Source organism: Protopterus annectens, chromosome 6.part0 (assembly GCF_019279795.1).
Source record: "Protopterus annectens isolate FY-2018-M chromosome 6.part0, PAN1.0, whole genome shotgun sequence".
Lineage (NCBI taxonomy): Eukaryota > Metazoa > Chordata > Ceratodontiformes > Protopteridae > Protopterus > Protopterus annectens.
The window spans coordinates 1,918,836,125-1,918,852,172 of NC_056737.1; the positions used below are offsets into that span (position 1 = coordinate 1,918,836,125).

A 16,048-nucleotide genomic window follows, 5' to 3' on the forward strand; every position below is an offset into this window, starting at 1 on the left:
CTAGGCCTCTTAGCAAGGGGGGGGGGGGGGTTGGGAACCCTGATCAAGGTAATTCAGTCCTTGGCCATTTTGATCATCTGTTTTTTAGGCATAGGGGCCTGAGCACGTGGCTCATGCATCAGTTTTTTAGACATAGAAGATGCTTTTGACCTGCTTTTTGAGGCTGGCGTCGGTTTTATATAAAAATGTTGAGGCCTGAAAACACCTTCAGAAGCCAGTGCCTGCTCAGCGGCACCGGACACATCCAAGGGAGAGACATCCACGGGTTCAATACTCTGAGAATCTCGCGGCATACCGGACTCTGCATGGGTCTCGGGAGTGGCCTGCGACTCAAAAGTAGCGGGTATCAGGGGCTGTGAAAGTGCCTCACTGAGTACCGGCGAACCGACAACTGGCTGTCTCTGTCTTTTTATTTGCGTTTTTTGAGAACTCCAGTAGTCGGAATACTAACAGACGACATTTCAGGAGAATTAAATCTTGATCCAAAATATTTAGAAGCAAAACTGTACTGACGCTTAATAGTGCGTTGGTTAAATCTAGCACAAACCCGACGGCAAGGCACGATATAATCTGGGCCTAGGCAAGGAATACAGTATAAATGAAAATCCTTACGAGGTATTTGCTTCCCACAAGTAATGCAATTATTAACTTTTACTGACATCGGTAAGGAGCAAGAAAAAGTTTCCCCAATGGGGTACTTGGCTTCAGTTTGAAGACTTCAGTTCTGAAACTCGAATGCGAAAATTTCAGGAGTCGGCTGACTGGACTTGCGAACTGCTTCTGCTACCGAGCGGCAAAAAGACTGAATAAAATGGCGTCAGCTGCATGTTTTATACCCCTGACGACCTGACGTCATGGAAGAGGAGACAGCAACCGACGCAGGACCCAAGACTTTGTTATTCAGGCCAACTGAGGGCAACCTGCCAGCAGATTACCCAACTATAATGACTGCAACAGTGAAACACGAAGAACATCACAGGGTTCAGTCCTGGTTCCTCTCTCCTGTTTGGTATCTACTTCTCTGAAGTACAGGCTAACTAATTTTGCAGATGACTGCAAACTAGGAGCCATAATCGAAACTCTTAATGATGTGGACATACTACAAAAGGGCCTCACTGAGACAGACGCCTGGTGTCAAAGCCATGGCCTCAAGCTCAACAGCAAAAAGTGCATTGGCAACCTTTTGGTAAAAACTCTGTACCCATGAACTACCACATAGGCGGTAGTCTACTTAACACCGAAAGTGTGATAAGAGACCTTAGTAGTCTCTCCTTTGATAATCACATCGCCGCAGTAGTCAGGAAATCCTTCTACGTGGCACACCTCATCACAAAATGTTTCTCATCCAGGAAAAAAAGAGGTCATTGTTCACCTCTACTCGTCACTCATTAGACCCATTATAAAATACAGTGCCCCTTTTGGTATGCACCTCACAAGACATCTACAACAACTGGAAAGGCGGCAGAAATATCTCACAAAGAGGATTACCGGCCTCAAACAGATGGCCTATGCAGACTGTCTCAAAAAAACTCCAGCTTTACTCCTTCGCATATTGCCTACTCAGAGGAGATCTCTGCCCAACATACAAAGCTATGTCAAACCCAGAGCTGTTGGATATGCTCCACTTAAGGAAATCCCAATCCCTCCGAGCTACATGCTGTAGGGACCTAAACCTTGTCACCACAATAAAGAGAACATGCTGGAGGGATAGAGTCCTGTCCCAGAGACTTCCCATACTCTGGAACAAACTACCTATCTATATCAGACAAAGCCACTCATTAGCACTCAAGAAAAATCATGATTGGATGGGAGATAGGAAATTCACCCCGGGGATCAATTCTGTGGCTCTGCTCGACAGGGACACAGGAGAATAATTTTCGTTGGTGGTGAAAGCCAGGGTGCCTTTTTGGCTAGGCTTATATAGGCCCTAGGGTCAATAGCCTAGTATCTACCTATGAACCTATATATATATATATATATATATATATATACATATATTTATTTACTTATTTATTTATTTACCAGGGTAGTGTGCTGATCAGCTCAGCCTGGGAATTAATAAGTAAGGGTATAGGTAACCTATAAACCCTTACCTCAAGCCAGTTTGGATACATCAAGTGCAGATTCTGCCGACTTAACCTAGTAAACCAATGCAATGGATGAGCACATTGGTACACCAGATTTCTTGACCTTACAAAGACATTAAACACCATCCCACATGCCGGTGTCTTAGATAAACTCTCCCAGTTACATATACATTCCTATGTAACTCAATGGATAGCAAATTGGTTCACTAACAGAAGCCATGACATTACGGATGGGCAGTTCTACCTCCTCCAAAAGACCTGTCACTAACTGTGTACCCCAGGATACAGTCCTTGGGGCCACTCCTCTTTGGCATTTACTTTTTGGAGGTCAAAGCAAATGCTAATTGGTTTCTGAATGACCAATTCTACAGACTACTGCAAATCTGGTTCAATCATAAACTCCTCAAAGAACAGCAAAATCCTCCAGCCTTTCCCAAACAAATAGCTGGTGTCAAAACCATGGACTAAAATTAAATGCCAAGCAATATATAATTACAACTTTCATCATACATGGCTTTCCTTGTAACTAACATATTGACAATACACTCCTGAAAGCTGATCTCATAATCTGGGAACCTATGTCAACAACAAACTGTCCTTCGATTACCATGTGCCCACTATTGTAAGCAAATCCTTTTCATCATAAAGCTTATATCTAAACGCATGGTGTACAGGTCTACATATGTAATTATCTTACTGTATTCAGCTCTCATCAAGTCAGTCACTGAATATAATTCTACATTCGGTATTTCCCAGTCCAAACACTTATCACAGCTGGAGTGACTACATTATTTCCTAACTACAAAAATCATGGGCTTAAATCACAAAAATTATGCATACCATCTCAAAGCCTTGTCCCTATTCTCAGCAATGCATTGCCTACTAAAACATCAGCTCTGTCTCATGTATACAGCCTCAACAGACTATCTTACCAAACTGATTATAGGTTTGTAAGTCCAAAGGTAAGTTGAACACCCACTCAAAGGATCTCACTCTCTCTTGTAGCACAAACAGGGCATATTGGAGGGATAGGTATGTATCACAAAGATTAACCTCTATAGAACGGTCTTCCACTACATATAAAACAAAGTACTTCTGTCACTCTACTCAAATGTACTTTGGGTGAATGTATGGGAAACCAAAAATTCACCCCGGTCTAGCATCCATTTCTCTCGAGGACAGGTGCAGCAGGTAAATGTCTCAACATATCCTTGTTCTGCACACACCTGAGTTACTCATTTGCAAAATATGAGGGCTAAAAACTACCATGGAAATGTAAGATCCTTACAAATCAATAGCTTAGGAAGTAGATATGAACCTATGGTAGCTCTCGTAAACAAAAGTGTACTACATAAACTGTTTTGCAAATTCACAGGTCTGGATAAAATACTACTACTAAAAGTGACTTTGGTTTACCTAAAGAAAGGCTGCAGTTCTAATGTCACACGTTAACGCCCAGCAGCATGCAGTCCATGAAATTTCACACACAATGGTCCTGTTCAGATAATCAGACAGCTGAAAAACCCATACATTAAAAATCAATACAATTTCTTAATGCGTCCTCACCTTCTGCACTCACACACAGTCTATCAGGTCACTAAGAGCATGTGAATGTTCTCCATTCAGAATGAAGGGGTACTGCTATGTCTCCAAGTATGAGTTAAAAATAAACACATTTCCTGACTAACATGGGTCTTGTTCTTAGTGCAGTGCTTACAACACTCCAGCACCTGTCATTTTTAAGCTTCAAAATACAGAAGCATAAACTGTACTGCTTTACACATAGCACATCCTACACTTCCCAATCACACCACTAGATACTAGAGTATGGAGGCTCTCCAGAAAACATGTGGCAATTCAGCACATCCACTGCCAATGGTTCTAAAAATCTGGCTACAACAAGCACTCTATATGGCAAACACATTAGTATGTAAGCAGTACATGTTGTCAGGAAGAACATCTTCTTACAAAACATTCAACAGCCAAAAACTGAAAGTAGCATTCTGGTGTCAGAGAGAAAGATTAGCTTTCAGTCAGCACTCTCCAGATAAAATGATTTTCATATGCAGCTGCAGTCACATACTCCCCTTGCAGTCATCTGGCACACACTGAAATCAATTTAAATGTATTTACTTTCTCCTCACTCGACACCTGATAACTTCCAAGCTTCCTCTTACACTGACAGTTATGCACCATTCCAAACTATTTGCAGCGGCATTGCTGTTCTGTTTTTTGTTGTCTTATCTTCATCTGATTATGTAAGCAGTCTTAACAGTTGCTCTGATAAGCATTGCAGTGCCACAGAAATGTGCTCACCATAACACTCACGTTGTTGTAATAACCAAATATGGCCCACGACTCTGTGTGGTTACATCATTAGATCCCAACCACATGCTCACTTCTCAGATTCAATCTTAGTTTCACAAGTGAGTGTATACAAATTCGTTTTGAAAGATTAATTGGCCAAAACTGAACCCCCCCCCCCCATTAAACTGTATAACAATGTACAAACTGGCATCCTAGAAATGCTGAAGAAACCAGGAATTTAAAACAAAGACACAGTCTCACCATCTGGGAAAGAAATGATCCGATCGTGAATGTCTGCTGCCTGGGCTGCTTGTTCCACCTCTTCATCACTTGCACCGACTCTGCCATAACGAATATTGTTCTGGATAGTGTCATTAAAAAGAACTGTATCCTGAGGGACCACTCCAATATGAGCACGGAGGGATGCCTGCTTTACCTGAAAGCAAACAAAAATAACAGGCTTTCATGAAATAAATGAATATTTATGACAGATTAGCTCACTTATACAGTACGTAATAACAGCTGCACTACTTCACTGTTTCACAAATTAAGGTTATTTGTAAGTATTTCTGAAACAACTAAATACATGTCCACACAGCACTTCTGAATACTTGGAAAACTTCTCTACAACAAACTCATGTGCAGTTTTATACAGTATCTCACAAACTAATGTATTTGTGAATGGATATATTTAGATATATTTTTTGAAAAACACACTTTTATTACAGGTTCATAGGTTCATACTAGGCTATCTGCCCTAGGGCATTTATAAGCCTAGCCAGAATGTGTTTGGCTTTCGCCACCCATTTTAAATTTATTTTGCTATGCCCTTTTTCGAGGTTAGTATACTGTGCCTCTGTCTAACAGTGACACAGAAGTGATACCCGGGGTAAACCTACGATCTCCCATCCACTCATCAAGATTCCTCTTGAAGAGAGTCAATGAGAGACTCTGCCTAACCTGGACTGGGATTTTATTCCAGAGTGAAGGGAGCCTCTGGGTTATGAATCTGTCCCTCCAGCATGTCCTATTTATTTCAGTGCTGAGGTTCAAGTCTCTCGAGCGTAGCTCGATGGGATTTGGATTTTCTGAGGTGCAGCATGTCCATTAATTCCGGGTTGGACATGGCTTTATATGTCAGGCACAGATCGCCTCTGAGCAGGCGGTATGCCACTGAGTAGAGATGGAGTTTCTTTAACCGGGCAGCATATGGCATCTGTTTAAGCCCTTTGATCCTCTTGGTGAGGTACTTTTGGGGTCTTTCCAGTTGCTGCAGGTGTCTGGTAAGGTACATCCCAAAAGGGGCATTGTACTCAATTATGGGCCTGATGAGGGATGAGTAAAGAGGCACGATGACCCCCCTGATCTAGATGTGAATCCCTTCATGATTAGGTGGGCTATATAAAATGTTTTTCTAACCACTTTGGCCACGTGGTTGTCAAATGAGAGATTGCTATCAACTTGGGTCCCCAGGTCCCTAATTACTTCTTCTGTACTTAATGGATTACCACCTATGTGGTAATTTGTGGCACTTTGTTTTTGCCAAAGGGATGACTATACACTTTTGGCATTTAGCTTGAGGCCATGGCTCTGGCACCAGTTGTCTGTTTCTATGAGGCCCTTTTGGAGGATGCTTGTGTCGACTGAAGAGTCGATTATGGTGCCCAGTTTGCAGTCATCTGCGAACTTGGTCAGCCATAGTCCTTCCGTGTTGGCCTGTACCTCCGAGAAATATATACCGAACAAGAGAGGTCCCAGGACTGAGCCTTGCGGGACACCACTTGTAACTGGTTTGGAGTCTGACATGGCTCCAGCAATTCTAACCATGTGGGTTCTGTCCTTGAGCCAGTTTGCAATCCATCTAGTGACATAGGGGTTTATATTTAAGCTGGTGAGCTTATTTATAATGCCCGAGTGGGGTATTGTATCGAAGGCTTTTGCGAGGTCCAGGTAGGCTGTGTGGACCACCTTTCCCTCGTCAATGGCCTTGGTGACTGTTTCTAAGAAATCAACCAGGTTTAAGAGGCAGGATCTGCCCTTAACAAAGCCGAACTGGGTAGGATCCAGTGTTTGTAGGTGCCCAATATCTTTATTTATGAGGTCCATGATGATCCTTTCCATAGCTTTGCAGACCAAGCTTGTCAGGCTTATGGGGCGATAGTTTCCAGGATCTGTTGAGGCACCACCTTTATGGAGAGGGACCACTGTTGCTGTACGCCACTCTTTGGGCACATATCCTGTAGTAAGGCTGAGATTGAACAGTAGTTTTATGTTTGGGTTTAGCTCTTCTTGGAGTTCATGTAGGACGCAGCCTGGGACACCATCTGGTCCCATTGATGCTGTGTTTTTTGCTTTGGAGAGGCGGCTCTTACCTGAGCATCTGAGATGTCAGGGGGGCAGCACTCTGCTGGGATAGATATTTGCCCTTTTGGTGGGGGGGGGAGTTTGCGCTGAACCTGTCAGCTAGGATGTTGGCAATGTCTGTGGGTTTGGTGTATTTTTTGTCATTTTGGACTAATTCTGAGCATATCTGGGAATTACCACCCAGGTTCCTAACATAACTAAAGAAAGCCTTGTGATTATCCTTAGTGTCCTGTGCAATTTTTCTCTCTAAGCTAGCCTTAGACAATTTTATGTGTGCCCGTAGTTTTTTGCTAATACTGATCAGTGATGCCTTCCCTTTTTGGGATTTTGCTCTATCATTTAGTAGCTTCCTCCTTCTATTGTATAGTTTGTTTATGGCTGGGGTCCACCAGACAGGACGTCTGCCTTTGGAGGATTGGGTCTTGGTTTTATTTGGGATAGCATGATCCATGCATTCCTGAAGGTGTTCATAGAATGCGTTTATAAAGGATTCTGCGGTCTGGGCTGTATTTTCCACAGGCCCGGGGGCTTTGAAGGATTCCACCTCAGTTTTGAGGAGTGTGAAATTTGCTTCAGAGAAGTTTTTCACTGTGGTTTTCTGGGCATGGAATGGGGTCGGGATGTGAATATCCAGTGAGATTAGTTTATGGTCTGATCTTACCAGTGAGGGATACACTTCTGGTCTGGAGCATAGAGTCCCCAGGTTGGTGATGATCAGGTCCAGTATGTTTTCCCCTCTTGTGGGAGTGGTAACAAGTTGTTCCATAGCATTTGAGTTTATAAATTCTAGGAACCTTTGGGCTAGGGTGTTGGAGCTAGAGTAATGCTCCCAGTCTATGTTTGGGTAGTTGAAGTCACCCAATATAATGGTGTTTGGAGAGACCTTCATATTTTCCAGTGTTCTCAGGAAGGCCGAGTGGGGTTCCTGGGTTTGGGAGGGTGGTCTGTAGCAGGCTATAAACTGGAAGGCAGTTTTACCCACTGTTAGTTGCACATGGATAGTCTCTGATGCTTCGTGCTTTGCCACCAACCTGGAGGTGTGGGCATCTTTGATGAATATCGATACTCCCCCTCAGTTTGTGGTTCAGTCCAAGTTTTGGGGCTGAAAAGCATGGTATGAGGTATAACCTGGTAGTGCTGGGGTGCTCTCGGGAGCCCTGAACCAGGTTTCTGTTACTGCACAGATATCGATGTTCTCCATGCTAAGGAGAGTTTCGAGTGCGTGCATCTTGAGGTTTAGACTTCTGGCGTTGAGTAGCATTACTCTTAGTTTCTTATCCCTTGTGATACTTATGGAGGTGGGTTTGTCTTTTGAGCCTTGCCTAAAAAGGCACTATGGGGTAGCAAGAGCCATTGCCAATATCCAAAGCCCAGGGGTGACAGGTGCAAGCCGTCCCTAGCGAAGCATCGTGGCTTGTCGAGCATATCATCCCAAGCTGACAGGCATTGGATCCCCTTTGAATGACACCAGTACTTAAGCCAACTGTTGAAATTGATCATCTTGTCTTCATATTGTGGCATCATTCTTGGTGAGGGTAAGATGCTACTCAAGGTCATACCGGCCTGGGCTACATTCTCAGAGAGCTCCTTTATGTCTCTTTTCATGTAGTCCAGGGAGGTACGTCTCAGGTCATTCACACCAGCATGGACAATGACTGAGTCATATTTGTACTTGCCTTGGAGTGACCTGAGTGCTTGACAGTATTAGACAATATTAACAGGCCAGCATTCTTCTTTAAATAAAATCCTGTTATAATATGTTTTAAAAATCATTGCATTGAAATAGTAAGCCCATGTGAGACTTCGGCTCATTTATAATTAATTCACAAAACAGCAACAAATGAGTAAATCCCCTGGAATACAAAAAGCATCTAGAAACATAAAAATATATAAAAAAAAGTGTTTTCCTAAGTGGGCAAGCGCCTTTGCACCCCCACTGCCTGTATGTACTAACTCCAAAGTTGCAACCCACAAGGAATGAAAACCACAACAGAGGTGCAAGGAGATTGCTGTCCCCAGCACAAAGGTAGAGGATTTGATTTACCTAACAGAGAATGGGAAAATCCCTGGTACACAAGCAAGTTGACCTAGGCTAAAGCCCAGAATTCGCTAATGACTGAGCATATAAAGGTTAGTCACTATACTTCACAAACAAGCCTGAATCCCTGTGTGGGTACTGCACCTATCTGTACATGTTACATAAATCATTATTGCAGAGTATATAAATGAGTGGGAGATGCAGGCAGGCTACATAACACAAAATGCACTATTTGCAAATGGATCTCTGGTGCACAGGAATGGAGCTCTGACTGCAATCTCAGCGATACAAGATCAACTATTTAGTCCAAGCACAAGAGGACCTGCATAGGAGTGGCAGATGGTGGAGATTTGGTCTGCTACATGGCTGATGCTAGCTGGTGGTCAGGGCCACTGCAAACAGAGAACAGACACTTCAGCTTGCCAAGAAGCTAGCAATATTTAGCTGGATTCAGTATGTATGTGTGTTTAAGCACATGCATACCAGTGGGCAAGCACTACAAACCCCCTTTTAAGCAGCATACCAACAGACTGCCACAGGGGATGGGAGAGTAGTTAGAAACATACAAAAACACTAAATGTCTCCAAGATGACCTATTTGATCCACAGTTCAACTCCCCATGCTATCCCTGGGACACTGGAAGGGGTGAACAAATGGTCTAATAACACATTCAGGTTTGATAATTGTGGATAGAGTTGAAAAAGAGGACAAAAAAAGACATTTGAAGACGTACTTCATGGACCAAAGGTGGGCTTATGTAAGTAGCTTAAAGAAACAAGGTTATTTTGGCATCACTTATCTATTTAGTATGCATACTTAGTACAGTACCAAGCATCACAAGCTTACATCAGAAAGTTGTGCGTTCTATCCCTACACCAGGTACTTGGATTCATGTTCCAGTACTGACAGCACAATGCAGTACTTTGAAGGTCCTGCCCTCTTGATGAGCCATTAAACTGCAGTCCCATCTGCCTGAGCTGGTGACAGTTCAGGTGAACGTTTAAGATCCCATGCTTCTTAATGAAATAAATAAGGGTTGCTGTACTGATTACTTCATGTTTTACATACATTTAAAAATTATTTAAACATAATTAAAAAAAAAATCAACATTTGACATAGTAAACTGTTTCATTTACAAATAAAATACCATTCATTTCACGTCTCTTCTTACTGAAAAAGAAAAATATATAAATAAAAAATCTTCCACAAATATAATAACATTTTCAAGCCTTCCAAGTTGCATATATTTCCAGTTACAATTAATTATTTTTAATCAGTGTTGTAGCTGTTCCATGTTGTCTATTTATCATATACATTTTCATATACCTAATTACACACACACAGTGCAACTAATTTATCTAACCTTCTCTCTTCCTGACATTACTATACACTCCATAAACAATTTTGATGGTTATGCCTGTAATCTTTCACATTTAAAATGATTTATCTGCTAACCTCAAAAAATTAAATATTTTATTTTACAGTCTCTCTCTTTACAGCCTTCCACCAAACAATGCCTTTTCTCTCTGTTTTACACCTCATAACTACTTTAACAGGTAACATTTTGTAGGTTAAGACCTAGACAAAAGTTCCATAAAACTGGCTCTTAAAATGTATCACTCCAACTTAGTTGAATATCTTCTCTGATTTCCAAATCTAAAGCATCCCAAGTCAGAAATACTTAATCATTCTTTGTTAAGTTCTGCATACCATTCTTTACTCTTTATCCCCAGCTTACAAACTTCCTGCCTCTGCATAGTTTATACAATAGTCACAAACCAAAGTACTTTTCTCGAATCTCATCTGTTTATCTGCAAGACATCCAATACTGCTACGAACATTTCCTTTAAAGACTTCTCCTCCCTCCTCTTTTGTGATACCTTAGACATATTTAAAGACACACAATACACTGTAGGATTTATCATTAGTTAGTTACCAAGTTAGCATTATGTTGCAACTCTGAGAGCTGGATTTCCCCCAAAATTCAGCAATACACAGTATGCTGTGTCTAGGGTTACCACCTGTCCCACTTGCGAGGGCAGTTGTGTCCTGCAAAAAAATTGTAAAAATGGCAAATGTCCTGAGATTTTAGGACAAAAACATTTCCTATATTTTATGTAATAGTTGCATAAACAGTTCTTCTGTATCTGAAACACCCAAATGTTATATGAAACAGAATAAGCAGCTAAATTGTGACAAGAATAAGCTTTATTTAGGCAAAAAAAGTGAAGTTCTGTCCTTTGTACTGGCCATAGGTATGTTTCGGCCTGCAAAATCTGACATTTGTACTAAAAATGTCCCACTTTGGGCATTTGAAAAGGAGGCAACCCTAGCTGTGTCAGCGCTGAAAATATATGCAAAATGTCTGTGATTTCAAAAGAAAGGTTGAAGACTCCCTATGTAACTGCAGAAATGCTTGATCACATAGTGAACATGTGTGGCCTATGTGACATTCTGTGACAAAGATACTGAGAGCTTTAAAGGTGGAAACAAACATTGACAGTGCATACCACATTTCTAAAATTCTGCACTCACAAAGCAAACGTTCTAGCATCTGCAGCAAAATTAGTGATTAAGGGGTATGACTTGACAGCTGCAGAGCTAAGACAACAGCCTTATAGGTAATACTAGAGACATCTGCTGGACTAGCTTTCCAGGAAGGAGGTCACAGACACTTTTTTGACAAAAATTTCATGCAAACTGCTTTAGAAGTGCGCACCATTCAAAACTGCACATGGCCTTTGAGGAAACACAATCCCATTAGAATCAAAATTCTACCTGACCATTAGGTATACTGGTCTTTGTGACATTCCACTTGAGGGTGACACTGCTGGAGCATCCCAAGCCATATTTCCCATATCACAGCCTACTTTTTGACTGTAATGTGGCATGAGGTGGAAACCACACTAATGTTCTTAGAAAAAGTGGCTGTAAAACAGCACTAGAATGATTCTTTAAATTAGCATACATCCCACAAGTACTTAATGCAACAGTATGTACACATGCATACATTAAGGCACCTTCAGATGGCTATCCAGACAGGTACATCAACCAGAAAGGGTGTCATTCACTGAACTGTCGTGTGTAAGTGTGTGCATGCGCATTACTGGCGGCATGATCCTCCTGCAGCTAACAGCTGCATATCCTGGCACTATACACAATGCTGCATCACCAAGGAGCTGTACACTAACGCAGCACTTTACAACTGGATAATATCCAACAGGAACATCTGACAGGTAAGTATGCATCCTCTAGAACACCAGATCACTGCAGCCAGCATGAATGACAAACAAATACAAACATGTTCATAAGTGCGTACTAAGCTAATGACCACTAGGGCCCTTATAAGCCTAGCCATGCAATCTAAATGTGACCTACAAATTTGATTTATATGTGGAGTGATTTACTGCCTGCCTCTGTCTATCAGAGACACTAGCACCAAACCAGGGTGAATTTCTGATCTCCATCAATCGATCAGAGTTGTACTTAAATATGGGTAGGGAGGAACTCTGCTTCACAAGGATGCCTGTTCAAGAGAATTGGAATTCTCTGAGACACATCTGTCTCTCTAGGATGCCCCATTTATGTCACAAGCAAAATTTAGGTCTTCTGATCTAGTATTTCTGATGCTGATTGCTTTGAGGATGTGCAAAAGAGACATCAAAACAGGGACCAGGGATGTCTTATACACCAGGTAAAGATCACTGTTCAGAAGTCAGTATGATACAGAGTAAAGAGACAGGGCTTTGAGGCAATCAGTGAAGGACAATGTGCTTACACTCTGCATTCTTTTTGTAAGTAGCCTTTGTGGACGATGTTTCAGCATGTGTCTGATCAGGTGCATACCAAAGAAAGCATTATACTCTATGATGGGTCTGATGAGGGCCGAGTACAGTGGTACAATGACCTCTCTGGACCTAGATGCCATGCCCTTACTTATACACTGAGCAACACAGAAGGGTTTTCTTACTACCATGGACACATGTTGGTCAAAAGTCAGGTTACTGTCTACATGAGTTCCCAGACCCTTGATTACTGGATCATCTTCAAAGGATGGTTTACTGATTATGTAGTTAGCTGGGGTGGCAAACTTCCCAAAAGGTGCTATAATGCATTTCTTGGCATTGAGCTTTAAGTCATGGCTTTGGCACCAATTGTTTCTCTGTGTTAGACCTTCCTGAAGGATGCTTCCATTTACTTGTCTTGTAAAGATTGTTTTTTCCCAGGTGTCCTGAGTACAATCCATATATCCTACTTACATTACCCAATGAGGAAGTTTACAGTGAACAATGGTTACTCAACAAGTGTTTGGTCCTTTAAATAACCAATTCAGGTGTCTGGTCACTTCCAGGTGGAGGAGGACTTTCAAATTGGTTACCGAAAAAGTGTTATACAACAAAGCAGGAAAACAATGTGGCTCTCCCACTCCAGTAACCACTGCAGTCCCTTCCTAAGAGTAAACATCTGGGAGGACCTCACTACAATGTGCAATGACAAATGGGCATCACCTGAATTGGTGTACAGGTGTGGTACTGTTATGACCTACACAAACGGAGGGTTGAGCAACTCACAGACTGGAGACAGTGGACTGGGTACACACCTGAGTCATTTTGTAGGTAAGGTAGCAGAGTGGTGAAGCAGTCCTTGTACTTGACATAAATAAAAGCACCACTGGAAACGGAAGCTGAATTCATACCTCTCTATTCCACAGGTTAAGTGCTTTCATCCAACCTCTGTTGGACTTCTTCAGAACAACAAATGATAAAAAATCAACCCTTTTTATACACACTGTCCAGGAAAATAAAATCCTTCACTGGCTACACTTTGTTCTCATCCATTTCCACAGATTTGATAGGATAACATGACAATTTTAGGCTTTTCAATGCTGAGAATACACCATTTGTTGTGCTTTCTATTTAACAGGCTTTTCAGCTCTTCCTCATTTTCAGTCAGTGTTAACATCTGCATATAGGAGGTTATTCATATTTCTATTAGCAATCTTTATTCCAGCATCTGATAGCCCAACATTGCACATGATATATTTAGTGCACAAGTTAAATAAATAAGGTCTCACAGGTTAATAGGCAAGTACTAGGCTAGCTGCCTTTTAGAGACATTTTAAGTGTAGTCAATTTCCCTTTTAAATGTCAAATCAAACTTTGTACCTTGTATTTGTGAGGCAAACACCTTAACCATTACACTAACCCCAATATAAGTCTTGTCATATTTCATTTCCTCATTTTGAACCAATCACTTATGGCATACCTGGCTCTGTTTATTCAGTGCACATATTCCTCAGGATGTAAATAAGGTGATCAGAATCCACATTCCTTTAAGAACTTGCCACAGTTTGCTATGGCTCACATAGTCGAGGGCTTTACATTTGAGAATAAATTAGAAAACAAATACTTTCCTTGCACTTCCCTGCTTTACCTATTATCCAGTGGAGGTTGACTATTTGATCTCTGGTGTCTCTGCCCCTTCTAAAACCAACATTTGCATTTGGCAGTCCTTAGTTCATATATTGCTATAGTCTAGCTTGCACAATATTGAGCAGTACCTGGTTAGCATGTGAGGCAAGTGCAACAATTCATTAAGTTGAGCAATCCTTAGCATTGATATTTTCTGGGACTTGAATATAAAACTGACCTTTTCCAATCTAATGGCTACTTTTTTCCCCAAACAGCATAACTTTTACAGGAATTTAAAAGTACAGTTGTGTACACTTACCATAAATGTAGATGTTAGAGTGTCTTCACTGTTGCAGTCATCACATTTGAGTTGCCCCGTCCAGGGTAGCCCTTGGCCGGCCTGAATACCAGAGACTTAGTATTTCTGTGTTGGTTGCTGTCACTTGAGGACTGACGTCAGGTCGTCAGTGGTATAAAGGAAGGCAGCCAATGCCATTACATACATTTTTCTTGCCCTAACCTGTCAGGAGCCCCCAAAGTAGGAGGCCAGGCTCTGGTATCAGAATACACCAGTGGAAAATAAATACCAATATGCCCATTGTAAGGAAAGGAGAACAAGGAAGAAAGGTAACAAAAAGAAAAAAGGGGGATGGAGGGAGGGAGATCAGGACTGCAACACTGAAGACACTTGAAGATCTACATTTATGGTAAGTGTACACAACTCTACTATGTTCTTCATGTTTCACTGTTGCAGTCATCACATTTGGGTAGATTCCCAAAGCCGAGGAAATGGGTGGAGGCAGTCAAGGAAGCTAGTGGCTGGCTAGCATGCCCTGCAAGACTGCAGAGGCAAACCCTGTCCTGGGTTTGGAAAAGAGAAGCAGGTGGTAATGCTTGGTAAAAGTGTGAACAGATGTCTAGGTGGCAGCCTCCAGGATGTTCCTGGTGGGGACTCCTTTGAGGAAAGCTGCAGAGGTGGAGGCTGCTCTGGTGTTGTGTGTCCTGACCCCCTCGGGGGAGGCTTGCCATGTTGTTTGTAGCAGAAATGGATGCAGTGTGCTATCCATTTGGAAATGGCTTGCTTGGAGATGGCTTTGCCCTCTGCCTCTGAAGCAAAGCTAACCAGCAGTTGTTCAGACTTTCTGAAGCATCCTGTCCAGATAGTATCTGAGTTGTCTGTGCACATCAAGAGTGCAGAATCCTTTCCCCCTTGTTTTGAGGGTTAGGAAAGAAGGTGGACAAATTGATGGATTGGTTGAGAGCCACACTGGAAACCACCATGGGCATGAAGGATGGATTAGTTCTGAGGGATACCCTGTCTGCATGGAAGATGATGAAGGGTTCCACAGCCATGAGTGCTTGCAGCTCAGAGACTCTTCTGGCTGAAGTGATGGCCAAGAGGAAGGCTGTCCTCCAGGAAAGACATTTTAGCTCTGCAGAAGAAGCTGGTTCGAAAGGAGGCAGGGTGAGCTTTTCCAAGACAAAGTTAAGGTCCCAAGCTGGTGTTGGTGCCCTTCTGGGGGGGCCTCAAGTTGCTAGCCCCTCTGAGGAACTGTTTAATCAGAGGATGAGAAAAAAAGAGCCTGCTCAGGGTGAAAATGAGCAGAAATAGCAGAGGCATGAATTTTTATAGAGAAGGAGAGACCACTGCGTAGTAGGTCAGCTAAGTAATCCAGAATGAGAGGGATGAAGGACTGTGCCGTATTGCCCCCCCTTAGCTTGGATCCAGGTGCAGAACCTTTTCCACTTATGTGCATAAGACTTTCTGGTGCTAGGGCATGTGGCCTCTCGGATAACATCCAGAGCCTGTTTAATGAGGATGGCAGACTGGTCAGGGTATA

General features: G+C 42.2%; 1 protein-coding gene across 1 annotated transcript in view; it reads right to left on the minus strand.

The window, feature by feature from the left end:
• Positions 1–16,048, minus strand: part of ABCB6 (ATP binding cassette subfamily B member 6 (Langereis blood group)) — a 1,916,984-nt gene that overhangs the window by 509,108 nt on the left and 1,391,828 nt on the right. Inside the window, exon 16 of the mRNA XM_044075230.1 lies at positions 4,656–4,830. Within this exon, the coding sequence (XP_043931165.1) occupies positions 4,656–4,830 (175 nt within the window). The remainder of the gene's footprint in view (positions 1–4,655; positions 4,831–16,048) is intronic.